This window comes from Malaclemys terrapin, chromosome 2, assembly GCF_027887155.1.
Source record: "Malaclemys terrapin pileata isolate rMalTer1 chromosome 2, rMalTer1.hap1, whole genome shotgun sequence".
NCBI classification, from domain to species: domain Eukaryota; kingdom Metazoa; phylum Chordata; order Testudines; family Emydidae; genus Malaclemys; species Malaclemys terrapin.
The window spans coordinates 122,835,303-122,854,203 of NC_071506.1; the positions used below are offsets into that span (position 1 = coordinate 122,835,303).

The 18,901-nt window shown below is 40.3% G+C and overlaps 1 protein-coding gene across 1 annotated transcript in view; it reads right to left on the bottom strand.

Moving 5' to 3' along the window:
- The window catches only part of LOC128831277 (glutamate decarboxylase 1-like), a 39,703-nt gene extending 25,001 nt beyond the window's left edge, over positions 1 to 14,702 (bottom strand). Inside the window, exons 1-5 of the mRNA XM_054017594.1 lie at positions 14,564 to 14,702; positions 9,527 to 9,661; positions 6,732 to 6,974; positions 5,668 to 5,758; positions 830 to 942 (exon numbers count right to left, since the gene is read on the bottom strand). Coding sequence (XP_053873569.1) covers positions 830 to 942; positions 5,668 to 5,758; positions 6,732 to 6,974; positions 9,527 to 9,661; positions 14,564 to 14,702 — 721 coding nt within the window. The remainder of the gene's footprint in view (positions 1 to 829; positions 943 to 5,667; positions 5,759 to 6,731; positions 6,975 to 9,526; positions 9,662 to 14,563) is intronic.
- Positions 14,703 to 18,901: the final 4,199 nt, after the last annotated feature.

Sequence of the window (18,901 nt, forward strand, 5' to 3'; positions counted from 1 at the left end):
ATTCTCAACTGGTATAAATTAGCATACCTCCATTGGCTTAATTTTGATTCCTTAATGACCCAACAATTTGCAATTCACCAGCTGACTGCCCATTTTGACTGCAGGATATGTGTATAGAATACCAGTCAAATCTTGGCCACAGAATTTTCTCCCCACCATTTAATCCCTTGTGCACTTCTCCAGGCTTCCACTGATTTGATAAGATTTGCCATTGGGAGTCCCAGCTTGCTGGAACTCTTAAGGTTCATGCTTGTCAGGCAAATTTGATTGCAAGTCTCCTTTTCTTTTCCCCAACCCACCATGTCCCAGTCCCTAACAGAAACAGAGGGAATTAAGGAGCTTGATTCAGAATTATCAGATTCTGATTTCTGAGAGGTTCATTTCTTTCTCTATTCTTATTGTATCATTACACCAGAAGGTACTTTCTGATAATTAGCTTGATGTAAAATTGAATTCTGAGAAGCTTTGTGGATTTTTATTCCGAGAAAGTTTTCATTGCAGTAACCTTCTTCTTCTTTATCCTGTCATTTTTTTTATTTACATGATTGCTATTAACAATATTTTGAAATTATAAATAATGTTTTAAATAATTTAACCATATTATTGAAAACTGCAAAAAAGTTCAATTCAAGTTTGCTTTTAGATTAAAGGGAAGGTTCAAGTTGCTGTCTATTTTATTTAAGCTACTTTGCTGATCCCTAAAACAAACCTAGTGCAGTTTTCATACAGAGCCTGATCCAAAAGTGAGTGAACTTAATGGAAAGACTCTCACCGATTTGCTTGGGCTTCAGATCAGGCCCATAGCAAGGGTAATTTCCTGTCTACTTACCAGGAGAAAATATACCATCTGCTTCCATTTCTCCCCATCCAACCATTTCATGCATTTTTTTGAGAAGGATCTCCTCCATGACAACGAACACTGGAGCTATTTCATATGTAAACCTAAAATATGTTTTAAAAAAATAGCAACAGGCTGTTTTCTGAAATGTATTTCTATTACACAAAATAGGCACAAAAGGAATTGAGACAACTTGATTTAGTAGTGATATAAGGGGTGAGATTAGACTAGTGGCCTCCTTTCCTTTTTTCTTCCCCATTACCTTCTTCTTTCTCATCCCACATAATATCCATTATCTGACTATACATTTCGAATGCGAAAATGTTCAGAGAGGATATGTTTTATCTACCCTGAGATTGTATTTAAAAAGTATAAACATTAGCCAGTTCTCCTCAAGTCTCTCATAAAAAAAAATGTTATTTTGCAAGTTACTATGGTATGAAACTGAAATACCTATCATTTTACAGACCCATCTTTTCTACATTTGCCTTAAATCAGTGGGGAATGCCATATTTAATGTTCTTCCCAAATTCTAGAAAGCAATATGCTGTGGGTGTTACTAAACACTCAGCATGTGCCATTCTGCAGCAATTGTGTTTTCCTGCTAAGCACAGAAGGATACTGTGATTACTGTAGATACCTGAGGTGGCAAAAGTAGACTCCTTAATTGTGCCCACTGAATCTAGAAATGGTGTTCTAGATTCTGTCTCACTTACATCTGTGTAACTGTTGACTTCACTGGATTTATTTGTTGTTTGCACTGGGATGGCACTAAAAATCACAGCTCAGCTGATTAAAATAGTCCAACATTTCAGGGTCATTCCTCAAGTGAATTTTGCTTGAAACTATAACATGAGACAATGTTACACTGTCTGTTTATTACTACAGCATCTCTCAGGTGTGCTTTCTAATATGATGTCCTGGGCACCGAGTGAGGCAAAGCATTTAGAAGATTCCCAAAGAACCATGTATAGATGTAGAGCCACATCATGGCCCTATTAGATACTGGGGAGCTGCTGAGGTGGAGAGCTAAAGGAAGGTATTTGTAGATGGAGTTGGAGAAGGCTCTCAAACCAAAGTGACCAGATTGTGTGCAGACAGACAAGAAGCCAGTGTTATAAGAGCAGACAAAGAACTAGAGAGAGACATAAAGTCCGCTTATTACACACACGCTCTCACCCTAATTCAAATATCTACATGACTCCAAACCAATTTAAAAAGTCCATTCCCAAAACTTTCTAGTCACTCATGTGAGCATTTATATGGACTCTTAAAAATACAAAGGAAAGGAGGAAGAGCTAGCATTGACTAAATTTAGGAGTGATGCAGTGATTTTTATCTGGAAAAATGGAATTACCTACCAAGCTAAAAAAACCCCAAACACTGTAATGTTTCCTGACTGACATATTAGTCATTCGCTTTGTGTGGCTAATACTGCTCTGTAATACAAGGGAAAGATATGAATGTTTACTAGGCAGTTAGTGAATGAAGGTAACTATCAGAGCATGACATTATGACTGTATCATAGCAAATAAAAATTGAAGGTGTAGCTATTTTCTGTTCTCCCTTTGACTGAAACTACTTAGAATTGTACTGCTCTCCAGCACATATTTTTATGTTCTATTCTTTCTTAGAATTGTATTTAGTTAAAAAATATGGTTATAGCTAATCTGGTGGTGTAGCTACACTATTCACTATAGACCTATTAGACCTCCAGCTAAAACAGAAACAATTTTGATTGAGCCAAAAAACTATACCAAGACAGCCCTTAAATTTAGTTCAAAATGTCCAGGTGAAAGACTATAATCTGCAGCAACCAGCCAGGATAATTTTACCAAACTACTCACAGCTGTCTATGCAGTTTCCACTCAAGCATCTCCATAAAGACCCCAGCTTTGTTGTAATAGAAAACAATAGCAGGAATTTACTTTGGTTGAAAGAAATCTGTGGCTTACATTTAAAAAAAAAACCAAAAAAAACCTAAACCTGCAGCCAGGGTTTTACATGCCTATTTTTAACATGTGCAATGCTCCATGCATGAAAAAGTTTGACTAAGTACAAAAATGTAGGCTAATGAATGTAAACTATATTTGCATTCCAGACTGTCAAAGTGACAAGCCAGTTAATAATACATTAGTGCTTGACTAGGCCCTGATCCAGCAAAACACTTAAGCACATATTTAACCACATAACTAGTACCCTTCTGGTTGGGCTACTCACATATGTAACGTTAGGGAAAGGTAAGTGTTTTTGTCCATAGTGTTTTTCCTAGGTAGATCTGAAAGTACTTTCCAAAGATGGGTAAGCATTATCATCCCCATTTTTTAGACTATCAAATACATAAATTCTACTGTATGTAAATTAATATATCTCTAAGCTGAAAAGGGTTAAGATGTTATGGTACACTGACATTCTGCACACTTTCTCCAGCTAATCTTTCCTATGGGGTTATACAATGCATGTTTTTCTGAAATGTCTCCAAAGAGATGTGTTCCAATGTTCTTGTGGATAGTAAAAATCTGCTAAGACATTTGAATTGGGAAATAGGGACAGAAATACAGTGTGGCTGAAAGCTGTTTAGGTGCAGCATTGCTCATCTCTGTGGACACTAGTCTCTGTTCCAGTGTCTTTAATAATGTTGTCCTTTTAGAAAAGAAAAGTTTGATTATTTTTCCCCATTACATTATAAACTGCACTGAGCGGCATCCCTTAGAATGTATGAATGGAAATTATGGATGTAAGATACTTGGTTTTAGGCACATGGAAGGTACATTGGCTAACTCTATCACCTCCATTCTTCCTTTCTATCCTCCCTACAGTCAGTTTCTATGAGATGCTTCCCCCTTTGGCTTTGTGATGTCTTTTCAGTAAAACATGCATTTTATGGCTTAAACCTAGTACTTTTCAACTTCTCCTGCCTACCAAGACCACACAGTCTACTCCACATATTCTCCACAGATAAAGCATCTTCAATAATCCCCTCAAGGCTTCTGCTTCCACCCCCCATTCTAAAAAATGAGCTGAACAAAACTTTTTTTGTCAAAAAAAATTTTTAACATGAAAAATGATTATTCAAACTAAATTAATTTTCGTTTTGGTCCAAATTTTTGTAAAAAGAAATAGAAACTGATTTTTTTTATATGCTGAAAACTGGTGTTGTTTTTTTAAACCAAAATAGTTTTTTAACAGATTTTTATTTGGGGGAAATGATTTTTTGTTGAAAAAAAACTAAACTTCCTCCATCCACAGAAAATTTGTGGGGCAGGGGATAGAATTTTTCAAAATTAATTGTGGAAAATACATATATATTTCAGTCAACTCCGCTAGATCCTTTATCCCTTCCAGGAAGCATCCAGTTCCTGAATTCACTTTCTTAGCCAAGTCTCTCACTCTCTCTTTCTCTCTCTGCCTTTCCTTATCTCAAACACCCGCCCTTAATCATTTACACTCCTTGCGGAGTAATATACAAAATTCTTACTAGGATTATTAAATGCTATCAACAAAATTAAAACAAATTAGAGTTTTAAAAGTTCAGTATAATTGTTACAAAGTCTTATTTTACTGGAAAACATGTGGCCAAATCTCCAAGATGAAAGTCTTGAAAGTATATGGATCAAATGTTCCAAAAATCGCTTCTTAGTTTGCAGCTGCAACTTGATGCACTAAGTTTTGTCCATGCAGTTTTTCCACTCCCAACATTTAGCATGCTCAATCCTTGTATTTGCATTTATAAATCAGGGAGTTGAGCATCTAATTACCCATGATGCATGTGCCAATTTAAGGTTTTGTGTTCACTAAGATGTCTTGGATGTATCAAAAGTATTTGAGGGTGCAGAATTGCACATGCCAATCCTGAAGTCTGGTTTGAGGTTCCTTTGAAAATATGGCAGCATGTGCCAAAATATTCATTTTGGCCATTCAGTCCTACAAGTTTCACCAAAAAAGGAAGATTTTGCTGTGTTATGGTTATCCTGAACATTTTGCATATACTTAATTTCTTTGTGTTTTATTTCAGAAATTCTTCTAGTGAGAATCTGAGAGCTCTGAAATTTTGTTATATTTTATGTTTAATTATAATAGAATCAATCAGCTTTAAGTTGCGGTTGGGATTTCCTGGGAACCCCTCTGGTAGAGGCTATGGCAGAGAATCAGTTCATCCTTTGGTTGACCTAGCCATGTTCTCTCCTCAGCAGTCATTTTGGGGCTATATCGGTCAGCTATGAGCTCCCTAGTGGAGCAGGGGATGTGTGCAGTCTGTCTCCTGCAGTCCCTCTCTGGGAATTATCCAACATCAGGGGCCTTACACCCTTGGTCACATGGATGTAACTTGGGACTGAATCTAGTCCTGTAACATAAACAGGAATGTTAGTGATTTTGAGTTCCCATTGTTCGGTACTGATGTGTCTTTCAAGTGAACCCTGTTATTCCCTCTACTCAGTACATCTGTGTATGTTTTGCCCCAAAATAAACCTGGATCATTATTAGCTGCTCTTAAGTTAAATTAATTGGCTCATAGTTTTAAGACTGCTGTCCGGAGTATGTTCTACTTGAAAACAACCAATGAGTTTACATCCAGTGCAGGCTCCTGAACAGCCATTGTCACTTTGCTGTACATCATGGTTTATCTACCTCGGTTGCCTGTAGTGCACAGATTCCTGCTACCTATACAACACTATTTATGCAAGCGTTCACGCCTTTGTTTAAAAAATGGGAAGTCTGTGCTTGCTTGTTTTCAGATAGGTACTTTGCAGTCTAGAAAAGTAGTAAAAAGTGGCTGGCTTTTGTTAGTATTTAACTTGTAACCAAAGACTGGGATTTACAGTACATACATGTTTGTATTTGCAGTAGCTGACAGCCATTCACCAGCTAGTCCAACAATGTCAAGGCCACTGGAGAGTTGGTTGAAGTAGCGAGGATGTCCTAAAATGAAATAAAAATAAACCAGAATCTGTGTAAGAGATAGAAATACATTGTTCTTCAGCTCAGTCCCCAGTTAACTTGTGTTGATAAGGACAGTGAAATCAGTATGGAGAATAAGAAAGTGTGTCTCTTTATGCTAATGTTGGGGAAAGAAGCCTTCCTTAAAAATGGGTATGAAGTAAAACCTAGGACATTCAAGTCTTTATTGAGCAAATTAATTAAACTACATTTTCCAATTAAGTAGCTTACTTTCTACTAACACCAGAATTCAAATCATTCAAGACAACTGGTTCCTTATATTGGAATGTGGGTAACATTTTCAAAAGCATTTAGGTCAATAAGATTTATGTGCTTTAGAGCATTTTTCCATTTGAGATCAAAACCCTTTTACTATTCTGAACCAACTGTCTCTAAATCTAAGGATATTTTTGAACCCAATGTGCTATCCCTTAAACCTTTGTACATGCCAAGTCAATTCACATCTAAAAAGGCGTTAAAAATAAATATACACAGTTGGAAAAGTTGTCTAAATATTTTAGAAACCTCCCTAGTGTCATGCACTGCAAAGGGGAAAGAGAACAGAAAAACAAACAAAAATACTCAGCCCTATCTAAAATGTTGTCAGTTCCTGTACATAATTCTCTTTAATGAATAATTACATTAAATTATTTAAATAAAGAATTACATTAGTGAATAGTTCATGAAAGTGTTAACTGGTTCTCTTGAGGAAGTGAATTCTCACCCCTTATTTCTTACTGTATCAAAACAAGTTGAGAGCAGAACAATATGCACACTCCACTGGAAATACAGGATAAGGAAAAAAATATTTAACGAGTTGTATGAATCTGGCAAAAAGAAGAGTCCTGGACAAATTGATTCCAGTATGGAGAAATGTCAGACCCCTAAACAATGATATATATGCCTGTGAAGATATGAGACAGATACATTTTTGCTGTGGGGGACACTATGTTACCTGTTTTAACTCCATATTTTAAGGTATCCCTACAGTCAACAAGTATCTGTTCCAAAGGCTCTGGCTGATCACGCAGCTCCAAACTGAACCCTTCCAAGCCTTCCAGAAGCTGATGGGGGTAATGAAAGTCCAGAACTTTGCTCTTCCCGTCATAGGTTTTTTTAATATAATTCAGGAGAATTTCTACCACTTCAAGCAGGAACTGGTCTGTGAATTCCTCACCATTCCTAGTAGGCAACAAGTCTAGGAAGAAATCAAGGGAACATCAGTGTAATGTTAACAAGTACTCAGGAGTCAGGTTGGTTGGAGACACGACACACTGCTTTTATAGACTTCACAAATGCTCTGTTCAGTCTCACCCTGCACAGGCTTCTGGGAATATCCAGTTTCCACTGAACATGCTCAGAAGTTTACTCTAGTTGCTTCCATCGTTGTAACACGTTTTGGTGTTCAGTGATCATTCAGACCCAGATCCTCCAAGGTATTTAAGAGCCTTATTGCCAATGGAAGTCTTAACTGTTCATTTTGAGGAAGTGAATCCTCACCACACTGGAAAATCAGTGGGAGTTAAGCTCCTAAATTCCTTTGAGGATGTGGGCTTAAGTGCATAAGGTGCTTGGAAAAGATCTGCTTTATTCGGTTACCAGTTCCAACCAACTGTGCATAACAACAACAACATGAACTTCTGCAGCGTCCCACCCAGACTCTTTTTCTAGGAAGCTCAGCCCTTAAAGGCACAGTCCCCATTATCATATTACTTATCCCTACTATTATCATGTAAGGGCTTAGCACATTAACCCTCCTGTAGCATTCACAATATGTTGCACTTCTGTAGCACCTTTCATGTGCGGAGCTCAGAACATAGATGCAGATAGTGGGGAAACAGGCATTTTGCTCAGTGACCCAACTCTCTAACAGGGTGTTGAAGGGCCAATTCAGACTGGAAGAGGCTAGAAGAGCAGGGATAATTTCCTACTGGTACAGAAAGGAGATTTACTATGCTACTGTTTTCAGTTTGATTCTCAGAACCTGAAGACCACAGCTCCCTCTCAGTCTACTAGTGACAATGCAATTGATAGGATCAAAATTTCACTCATCCTCTTCCCACTAGAAAGGAGGGGCAAGATCATCCATAAATCCTTGGGTCTCTGCCTCACCACCATGATGAAAATACCCTTTGAATCCATTCCCTTGTACTCACTGGCCTGCGAAGTAGGAAGAGAGAAACTCCTAGGTCTTCACTGAGCATGAGCAAAAATCCTAATGGCTTAGCTACCCCTCCTCTGGTCTATAGGTACAGGCTACAGGAACCCTTGGTTCCTCCTCAGGGTGCATGTGTGTGTGGTAGGGTTGCCAGGCATCTAGTTTTCAACCGGAACACCCGGTCGAAAAGTGACCCTGGTGGCTCCGGTCAGCACCACCAATTGGGCTATTAAAAGTCCAGTTGGCAGTGTTGCGAGTCTAAAGGAGGCTAGTCCCTACCTGTCCTGGCATCACGCGCTGCCCCTGGCCTGAGCACTGGCTCTGTACTCCCATTGGCCGGCAACCACGGCCAATGGGAGCTGAGGGGGACGGTGCCTGCGGGCAAGAACAGTGCGCGGAGTGTCCTGGCCCCCCTGCCTAGGAGCCAGACCTGCTGGCCACTTCCAGGGCCCAGCACAGAGTCAGGATAGGCAGGGAGCCTGCCTTAGCCCTGCTGTGCCATTGACCGGGAGCCGCCCGAGGTAAACTCATACCCCAACACAGAGCCCCAACCCGCTGCCCCAGCCCTGAGCCCCCCCAAACTCAGAGCCCCCTCCCACACCCCAAACCCCTCATCCCCAGCCCCACCCCAGAGCCTACACCCCCAGCAAAGAGCCCGTACCCCCTCCTGCACCCCAAGCCCCTGCCTCAACCTGAAGCCCCCTCTTGCACTCTGAATGCCTCGGCCCCACCCCCAGCCTGGACCCACCTCCTGCACCCCAAACCCCTCATCCCCATCTCCACCCCAGAATCCACACCCTCAACCCACAGCCCCCTCCCACACTCTGAATCCCTCGGCCCCACCCCCAAGCCTGGAGCCCCTTCCTGCATTCCAAACCTCTCATCCCCAACTCCACCTGGAGCCCTCACCCCCTCCTGCACCCCAACTTCCTGCCCCAGCCTGGATCCTCCTCCTGAACCCCTAATTTTTGGCCCCACCCCAGAGTCTGTATCCCTAGTTAGAGTCCTAACCCCCTCCCACACCCAAACCTCCTGCCCCAGCCCCGTGACAGTGAGTGAGGGTGGGGGAGAGCAAGCCACCGAGGGAGGGGGAGTGATTAGCGGGGCGGGCCTAGGGGAAGGGGTGGGTGGGGTGGGTCTCGAGGAAGGGGCAGGGCTAGGGTGTTCAGCTTTGCGCGATTAGAAAATTGGCAAACCTAGTGTGTATGTGGGGAGAAATTGCTGGTTCTTGGCCTATCAATCTATGGAGGGTGGGAAAAAAAGTGGGGGGACTTCTACTACCAGTTTTGCCTGCTGGCTTTATTTAGGAGATTTGTTACCAGATTTATGAAGATTAGAGAGAATGAGGAATAGAGAGGGAGAGATTGGGAACAGAGAAAAGAGGACACTTCATCTTCATTGTCCTCTATCTTTCCCCATTGGTCATATAAAATGTGGTCATCAAGCTGAACCATGACACATCTCCACAACAGGCTGTTTAGAAACAGGGAATCTTCCCAAGAGAAACACCAGACAGAATTTTTTGACAACAAAAGGAACAATTATAGAAAGAGTTGGTTGTTCTGTTGTTTTGTTTTTTATGTCACACTTACCCGATGCATAGATATTTGAAAAATTAGCCACCAGGATCTCAGCGTTAGTATCCTTTTCCTTCTCTTCACATTCTCCCTGAAAGCTAGAGATATGTTTCTCTCTCAGCTGGGAAGGTTCAAGATGGACCCGTTCATCTGGGAAAATGCCACCAGATTGAAAAAAGAAAATGGCTTTAAATGATTATTTGCAATATAGGAATTTCCAGACCAGATCAGACGATAGTCCATCCACTAGTCCAGTATTCAGTCTGTGACAGTTGCCAGAGTCACAGTTCCAGGGTAACTGCACCTGTATCCCCACTCCAAGGTCCACTCAAGGAGTGTCTAGTCAGTCATCATCAGCCCAGAAGGGCCCTAGTAGGCCAAAGTCTTTCCAACTCTTCTGCAAGGCCTAGGGCCTCCTATTTGACAGAATATCCTGTCTATTTACTGGATCAGAAAGAAGACCCTAAGTAAGTTTAAATGCAGCCTTTTTGTATCATAAGCCCTTTCTTTGTCTGTTGATCTCTGGAAAACCCAGTTTGAACAAGTATACACGAGCCTTCCTAGGGGGTGGTACTTCTTTGAAGAATTAGCAAATTGAGTAATTCACCTTAATCCCCCTCACCCTCCCACACACTGTTTTTGGTTCCTGCCAGAATTGTGATAACCCTTCCTCACCCCAGAGTTACATACAATGCCTGGCCCACAATGATACATAAACCATTCATAAACTTGTATTGGCTTGCAATATCTGGCACAGCCATTACCAGGTGCTTCAGAGGAAAATACAAGAAGTCCAGAGAGGAAGTTTCCTCCTACAATAATCTCCATCAAATAGTGACTGGATTATTCTCTGCAACATTTATCCCGTATATTTTATGCTATCTAATAAAACTGGATTTTCTCGTTATCCTTATAAATGTCTAATCCTTTTCTGAACCCCACTAAGTCCTTGGGTTCAATAATATCTGATGACAAGGAGTTCCATGGGCCCCTTTATAAGTCTCTTTAAATCCCTCTTTCCACCATACCCCTGTGTGATTTATCTGTGCCCCTATGTATATATTGTTCTGCCTATCTACTGTCAAGGATTGCACATTAACATAGAGCTTTACTCTTTCTAATACATATAGAATAGAGGAGGACACCCTTCCAAATCACCCTGGCTGCTTATCTTTTGGGGCCGACTTTGATACAATGGGATGGCTTGTTGGGATAATGTGCTAATCAACATGAGAAATGATCAAAATGTGGCCTCTAGCTATTTACCTACTATTTTTTTTAAACATTTAACAAACATTTAACTTCCTTTGACAAACGGTTCATACAGCCCTTGAAACTATTACTTCTGGTCACCATAATTTCAAATTCTGACAGATGCCTACTTAACATATTTCCCATATTCCTGAGGTTTTCCTAAAGGAATCTCTAAAAGGCATTTCCAAAGTATCTAAATCCTTACGATGCATCCCACAGGTAAGATTCATATCAGGAGATCTGCCAGTGCAAGCCAAACAAAATAGTTGACTTCTGAAGGAATTTGCCTGGGGGAAAAAAGGAGCCCACACGATTTAACCGGTTCTCTGACTATAAAGCTAACTTTTCTTTTGACTTCTGCCTTGCACCTGGAAAGAATCTGGACTTGGAGATGGATTTTAAAATCTGTTTGCCAATTAAGTGTGTCACAAGAGTTACTTTGACACATTTAACATCTTACTCAGGTAAATTGCCTCCACAGCTTGACAACTTTGGGTGGACATGACTGTAACATAAGTAACAATTGTCACTGGACTAAGGCACTTATTTAATTTTTTTTAAAGTACAAAAGCTAAATCCTAGACTCTATTTCATTATCACATTGAGCTAATCCTTATAACAGCTATCCAAAGAGGCAATTAAATTAGAACAAACCTTATATTCATCAGATAGCCATCTGTTTAGTTTAATAAAAGGAGGTGCTTTCCTATTTTGGTTGTTGGATGGAAATGACTGATTTACCTAGGCTTTTATTAAATTAATTTTCTTTTATGTGATTTTGTGTTAATAATTGGGAAGAGCACAAAATACAAGGATCCATGTTTTGGGGGTTTTTTAAGATGGAAATAATTGAAGCAAATACACCTTCTTTTCTCTCATTGCCCTAGTGCAGTATGGTAGAGGCACAATGGGCACCACAGCTCTTGCTCACAGATGTTGGATCTCCTTTGCTCTCAGTGTTCTCTGCTTATGTTTTTCAAACAACAACATTAATACTAATAATCAGACATTTGCTTAAGCAGAACAGCAAAATCAAGGCAAGAAATACAACTTTGAAATGCTGTTGTTTACATGCAAAAAGAGGTCAACAGGTGTAGTCCTTGAAACCCATACACACGGTGTCCCTAAAATGGATATGGGAATTTCCTCCACTCACAAAGGCAATACAGACTGGTCATTGGGACTACAGGGAACAAATTAATATGAGCTGGACTGCACATAGTCACTGACTGGACAATCATCAGACAGTAATTTACAGTCATGCTGGAGGGAATTTTTAATTCTTGTTTTTTCTTTTCAGTTCATAAGCAGACTCTCGTTACTATTTTAATTCCGTGTTTCGTAATTAAACAAAGAAATTTACTTGCATCAAATACAGTTATAAGACTTGATATTTGAACAACAGCTTCTAATTTTGCAGTGCTGTTTTGCAGGCACAAATAACCGTCACATGTCTAACTGCACTATTGTGCCTAAAATTAGATAGTACCAGGTAAACAGCTAACAATTTATGTGTTCAAAATGCACCTGCAAAACTGAAGGCTGGGATGAGGCCTCTATTAAGGTTATGCCCAATACTGTACTCCTTACTCTGTTACTACCAATGCCTTATGATGTCATTTACCTGAATGAAGACTCATAAAATATAAACCTATCTGTATTTTGTTGAGTATTTTTTCACTTAAACCACAGCCTAAAGCCTAAAAGTAGCAGACATAATTTTACTTGTATAATTGACTGCTAAGTAACTATGCAGTGTTATTCTAGCCACGTCAATCCCAGGATATTAGTGAGACAAGTTTGGTGAGGTAATATCTTTTATTGGACCAACTTCTGTTGGTGTGAGAGACAAGCTTTTGAGCTTACACAGAGCTCTTCAAGTCTGGAAAACTTACTCGGAGTGCCACAGATAAATACAAGCTGGAATAGATAGTTTAGCATAAGTAATTATGCTTCACATTTCAAGGTGAAGTTGGCATAATTAAATCACTCCCAACAAGCAGTGGTAGCTATATCAGCGAGAGAGCATGTTCCGCCAACATAGAACTCTCCACACCAGCACTTCTGTTTGTGAAGCTTATGTCAGTCAGGGGTTTGTTTTTTTCACATCCCTGACCGACAAATGTTTTACCAACAAAAGTGCTAGTGTAGACATAGCCTCCATTTCCAAGACCTGAAGTTGAGCTCTGTGTAATCTCAAAAGTCTCTCTTGCCAACTGAAGCTGTTCCAATGAAAGATATTACCTCACCCACCTTGTCTTGCTAAGTAACTACAAAGATAACATCTTTTCCAGTGGGTGTCTAACAACATGCCAATTTTACTTATGATGGAAATGCACCAACTGTTCTAGTTAAACTAAAATAAGTATTAGCAATTATATAACTTCAATATCTGTAGTATTCCCTTGATAATTCCTATGCGTACAATATTTTAGGTGATACCAGGACTCCAATAAGTGCAGAATTTGCAGTGTTCAAACAGCAAATATTAGACATAATGAGAAAACAGCGTGTATATTTTCAGTCTGAATAACTGTTTCAACACTGCTAAAATCAAATCTTCATTTTAACTTAATTGAATAATATAACACCCTCTTGTTTTTCTGTTTATATTAATGTAGAATGATAAAAGGCCACTGTGTTCTGTTACTGAATCCTCCACAGGACTCAACTGTTCTCTCTAATGAATAAGAAAATATTAATGGGATTCCATTAGCTTTAAACTATGACTGTTCTCTTGACACAAGTCAAAGTAAAGCAGTTCAAAAGTCTGATCCATTCGCTTTTCTGTGTTTAACCAAATATCTCTCCATTGTTTATACCAGTACTGGGGAAAGGACTGTCTTTTTGTTTTGGTAATAGAGGATTAAGCTTTATATATTCTGTATGTATTTTTAGAAGATAGCTTTCTTCTTATACCCATTTTATATCAATGCAACTACCTTGGGTTCACAGAAGCTACTCCCAATTTGAACTGGTGCAAATGACACCAGAATCAGTTGCAGCAACTTTGACTCTGAATTTACGGGATATTTTCTCAGTACATATTTTGAATGTGATCATTAGTGTGGAATGGGCTGCTGTAGGGCATGATCTTCAGAAACACTCCTGATTTTTTCTTTTAAATATGATTAACAGCTAGACAACTAAAGAGAATGAATGTCAGGAGAGAAAGCAAAGATGCAGAGTATAAGCAGAGACTTGATGCTGATTTGTTCTCTTCGATAAGCAGTGAAGTTTAACATCCTAATGAACTGAACGCTAGTTTGGGAAAGAGTGGTGGAAATTGTTTGGTTTTACACCGTTTTGCCTCAACATACCAAGCATGTAATAGCTTTACAAAAAACTCCTCTCATTTTTACTATCCTTTCTTCAGACACAAAGACACTGCTAGTTACCAGCTTGCCCCTTCTCCCCTTTTTTGGCATCAAACTCCATCACCAAAATGTAATCATCCCTCTTCTACATTCTCTTCTTCCTCATCATTTCATTATATCACGTCAGACAGCTATAAATCAGACAATTAAAGACATGATTCTAACTCACTGAAGTCAGCTGGAGTCTTAACGTTGATCTCTAAGGGGTATGAAACAGACCAATATTTGTATTCTTTCCCAGGGCAGACTATGCAGGGATAGTTCCATATCCCTGTGTATAGTTAAAGTCATATCAAAGACCATCTCACTTTTTTAAATTGGTTACATAAACAAACTTTATTCTGATTTTTAAAATTTATAAATATAATTTCATATGAAGCCTTTCAGTGAAGAGATTATTTCATGTCATCTTTGAACTTACTTGTCTTGTTAGCACCTGTCCTGAAATCCATGTCTATGCTTCTCTGAAGAACAGCACAGCACAGGAAAATGCCCTGAGTAATAAAAAGTACAATTTCGCAAAAAAACAACAACAAAATAAAACAAAAGCTTGTGTTCATCAAGCCTATGTGCAGCTGAACTGATTTGTCACAGATACAGATTTATCTAGTGTTTATATTCTTTCTTTCTATTGCTCAGAGTTTCTGGGCGTTCCTACTAGTTAAACTAAATGGGAGGGGAGGTATGATTTTTTTTTTCTCTCTCTTTTTTTAAGTGGCTAGCACCAGTTTGTTTTTAAAGCAATAACCACCTTTTTCAAGGCTTCCTTAGAAACCTCTAATATAATTAAAGTAGTTTGTATGCCTACCAAAATTTCCCTTTAACATTTTCAACTACTTTGTGTATCTGTGGTCCAATCTTGAAAGGTGCTAAGTACCCTTAGCTTCCATTGACTTCAATAGGAATCAAGGGTGCTCAGGAACTTGTAGGATCAATTCCTTGCTCTGCTGGACTTATGCGACTCTCTCGTTGATTTTGCTGTGTGTGGGGGAAGAGAAACAGAAGCAATGTGTGTGCAGTCCAGTATTAGCGCTGCCGTTGAAGATGGAATCTTTTTTTTTTCACCTGAAAATGCTAACCTGTTACTCAGATGTGACCCTTCTCAACCATTTGCACTTCCTCCTTGTGGTTTCCTCTTTCTTCAACTCAAAAGCTTAGAACATGAGTTTCTCTTTTAAAATGGAGCAGAGAAAGACAGGACTTCCTATTCATCTTATTTGAAAGTGCTCTTGGTGCTTTGAAAAGCCTTTAATCTGACATAATTGAGGGCTTAAATCTTGCATTAATCTAGTCAGCCCCACCCCATTCTACTTACCCGCAGGCTTGTGAAACTGTGGTGAAACTGTCTCTCCTTAGTCTTCTCTCTAGCCACTTTCTCTTCTTGCCAAGATAGAACTTCTCTGAGGACAAGCTGCCTGCTTAATTGGGAATGGGGGATGGTTTTTTTGTAGGGTATAACTCTGCATGCTGGTAGAGATTTGTATCACAATGAGTCCTGCAGCAGAGGGACTCTATCATCAGGTGGTGGAGGTAAATGGGTCTCCAAGTTTGGAGGCTCCAAAAATGACAACAGATTTGATGCAGAGGGAGAAGAGTTGATGCATGCTAAGGCTGCAGAACCAAAGTCTCTTCCCCTGACTTTCTGCTTTATTGGAAACTGAGACTCAACTCCTGGTAGGTGGAGCCTATGTTGAGACCACTAACTGAACGATTGCAGGCAGGCCATTTAAATAATAAAACAAAACACTTTTTTAGAAATGAAAAATCCTGGAGTTGTCCATCCCAGAGCAGATCCCATCTACTATCTCTCATGATTCTACATGTGACTCTCTTGTCATTGTCATGGTGGATTGCCCAGGCAATTGTGGATATTAGTAATGTGCAAGGGCAGCTCCAGGCACCAGCTGAGCAAGCTGGTGCCTGGGGCGGCAGATTGTTCGAGGTGGCATTCTGCCCAATCCTAGGGCGGCACGGCCACTTTTTTTGTTGTTGTTGTTGTTCCGCTCTGGCCGCCCTGTAGGGGGCGGCGGCACGGAGAACTAGAGCGCCCTGCAGGGCACTCCACTTCCTTCCCTCCCCGCCGACTGGAGTGGAGCCCTCGTGACAGGAGGCGGCGCAGCGGGAGGGGCCGCGTGGCAGCGCCCCTGCTGTAGCCCTGGCCGCCCCCTTCTGTCTCTCTCCCACCCACTCCCTTCCCCCCACTCCAGCCGGTCCCCCTGCACCCGCGCTCCGGCCACCCCGTTTTTTTTTGCTTGGGGCAGCCAAAAGGCCATAGCCAGCCTGGTAATGTACAGGGCCCTACCAAATTCATGACCATGAAAAACGTCACGGACCGGGAAATTTGGTCTTCTCCCATGAAATCTCGTCTTTTGTGCGCTTTTATCCTATACTATACAATTTCATGGGGGCGATCAGTGTTTTTGAAATTGGGGGTCCTGATCCAAAAGGAATTTGAAGGGGGGGTTGCAAGGTTATTTTAGGGGGGTCAAAGTATTGCCATCCTTACTTCTGTGCTGCCATTAGAGCTGGGCGGCCGGCCAACAGCCATCGCTCTCTGCCAGGTGCCCAGATCTGAAGGCAGTGCCCCGCCAGCATCAGTGCTGACGTAAGGGTGGCAATACCATACCATGCCACCCTTACTTCTGAGCTGCTGCCTTCAGAGATGGGCAGCTGGAGAGTGGCAGATGCTGACTGAGGGCCCAGTTCTGAAGGCAGCAGCGCAGAAGTAAAAGTGGCCATACCATGCCATGCCATCCTTACTTCTGCACTGCTGCTGGTGGTGGCTCTGCCTTCAGAGCTGGGCTTCCGGCCAGCAGCCACCACTCTCCAACCTCCCAGCTCTGAAGGCAGAGCCACCGCCAGCAACAGGGCAGAAATAAGCGTAACCATACCACAACCCTCTATACCATAACCTTGCGACCCCTCCCCCAACTCCTTTTTGGGTCAGGACCCCTACAATTACAACACCATGAAATTTCAGATTTTAATATCTGAAATCATGAAATTTATGATTTTTAAAATCCTATGACTGTGAAATTGACCAAAATGGACCGTGAATTTGGTAGGGCCTACTAATGTATGATGATAAACTTCTTCAGTTATTACCTTATGAATGCTTGTTCCAATACTGGTGAGCGAGACTCAAGGACTGCCCATGAATGGCCAGGGCAGTCTCATTACTGGCTTTATTTAACTCGATTCTGTTGAGCCAGTACACCTGCTGTACTTGCTTATATCAGCTATATGTGAGAATATAACAAGTGGGATTAAGGGCGTTTCATATACTCCATTTTCTAAGTTTGGCTGGCAGGCAGCTATTTCTATTGCCTCAAACGGACATCCACTAATTCACAGGAAGCTGCTAGACATTCTAGTTCAGTATAATGGTATACCACATTTTTTCATTGTTGCTGAAATATCTTCCACAGACAATATAATGGTCAAAGTTCATATTTATTAGGTTTGATGTCTTTGAGAGGCGCTTTTGTTCTGTCATAGTCTCTGTTGTTTCCTGTATTGGGCAGTGTCTTTAACACAGTGGAACCTCAGAGTTATGAACACCAGATTTATGAATTGACCAGACAACCACACACCACATTTGGAACTGGAAGTACGCAATCAGGCAGCAGTAAAAACAAACAAACAAACCAATAAAAAGACAAATGCAGTACTGTGTTAAAAGTATTGTGTTAAACAAAAACTATTAGAAAAATAAAGGGAAAGTTTTTTTAAAAAATTGACAAGGTAAGAAAACTATTTCTGTGTTTTGTTTAATTAAAATTAAGATGGTTAAAAGCAGCATTTTTCTTCTGCATAGTAAAGTTTCAAAGCTGTATTAAGTCAATGTTCAGCTCTAAACTTTAGAAAGAACCACCATAATGTTTTGTTCTGAGTTATCAACATTTCAGATTTACGAACCACCTCCATTCCTGAGGCGTTCATGACTCTGAGGTTCTACTGTATGTAGTATCTTTTTCCAGAAAAGTATAAAAGGATAGCATGCCCTTGTGGAAGGGTTCATTTTATTTCATCATCACAGATAACACTGGTCTACAATTTTTGAGAAGTCGTCTGCTTCAAAGATAAAATGTGCTATTTATTATGTATTTTGATGTGCTGAATTCAAATATGACAATTAAAACAACTGATTGGCTACTGTTCCTAAGATATTTAAGTTTGTACATTTTATGTCTACGTATATTGTGCAGATAGTAGAATTTTAATCATAAATTGTAAACCTAGGTCTTTTCATGTGTTTATGGTTGCTTTACATGATAATATTTCACCTGTCCTGTTTATGTAACACTTTAAAAATTAGCAAAAGGGTTATATAAATAAAATTTATTATGAAACAAAAGGCAAAAAACTATTCTGTACATAGTTTATTCCTATTCAGTGTCTACTCAGCGCTTCTTGGCTTGTCTCTTGTATTCATTAAATGGAGCATCTCTTGTCACTGTCCAGCAGTACTCTGCAAGCATTGATGGGCTCCATTTGCCCTGATAGCATTTCTCCATTGTTGCAATGTCCTTGTGAAATTGCTCGCCATGCTCGTCGCTCACTGCTCCGCAGTTCGGTGGAAAAAAATCTAGATGAGAGTGCAAAAAATGTATCTTTAGTGACATTTTGCAACCAAGGCTTTTGTATGCCTCGAGGAGGTTTTCCACCAACAAACTGTAGTTGTCTGCCTTCTTGTTTCCGAGAAAATTTATTGCCACTAACTGGAAGGCTTTCCATGCCGTCTTTTCCTTGCCACACA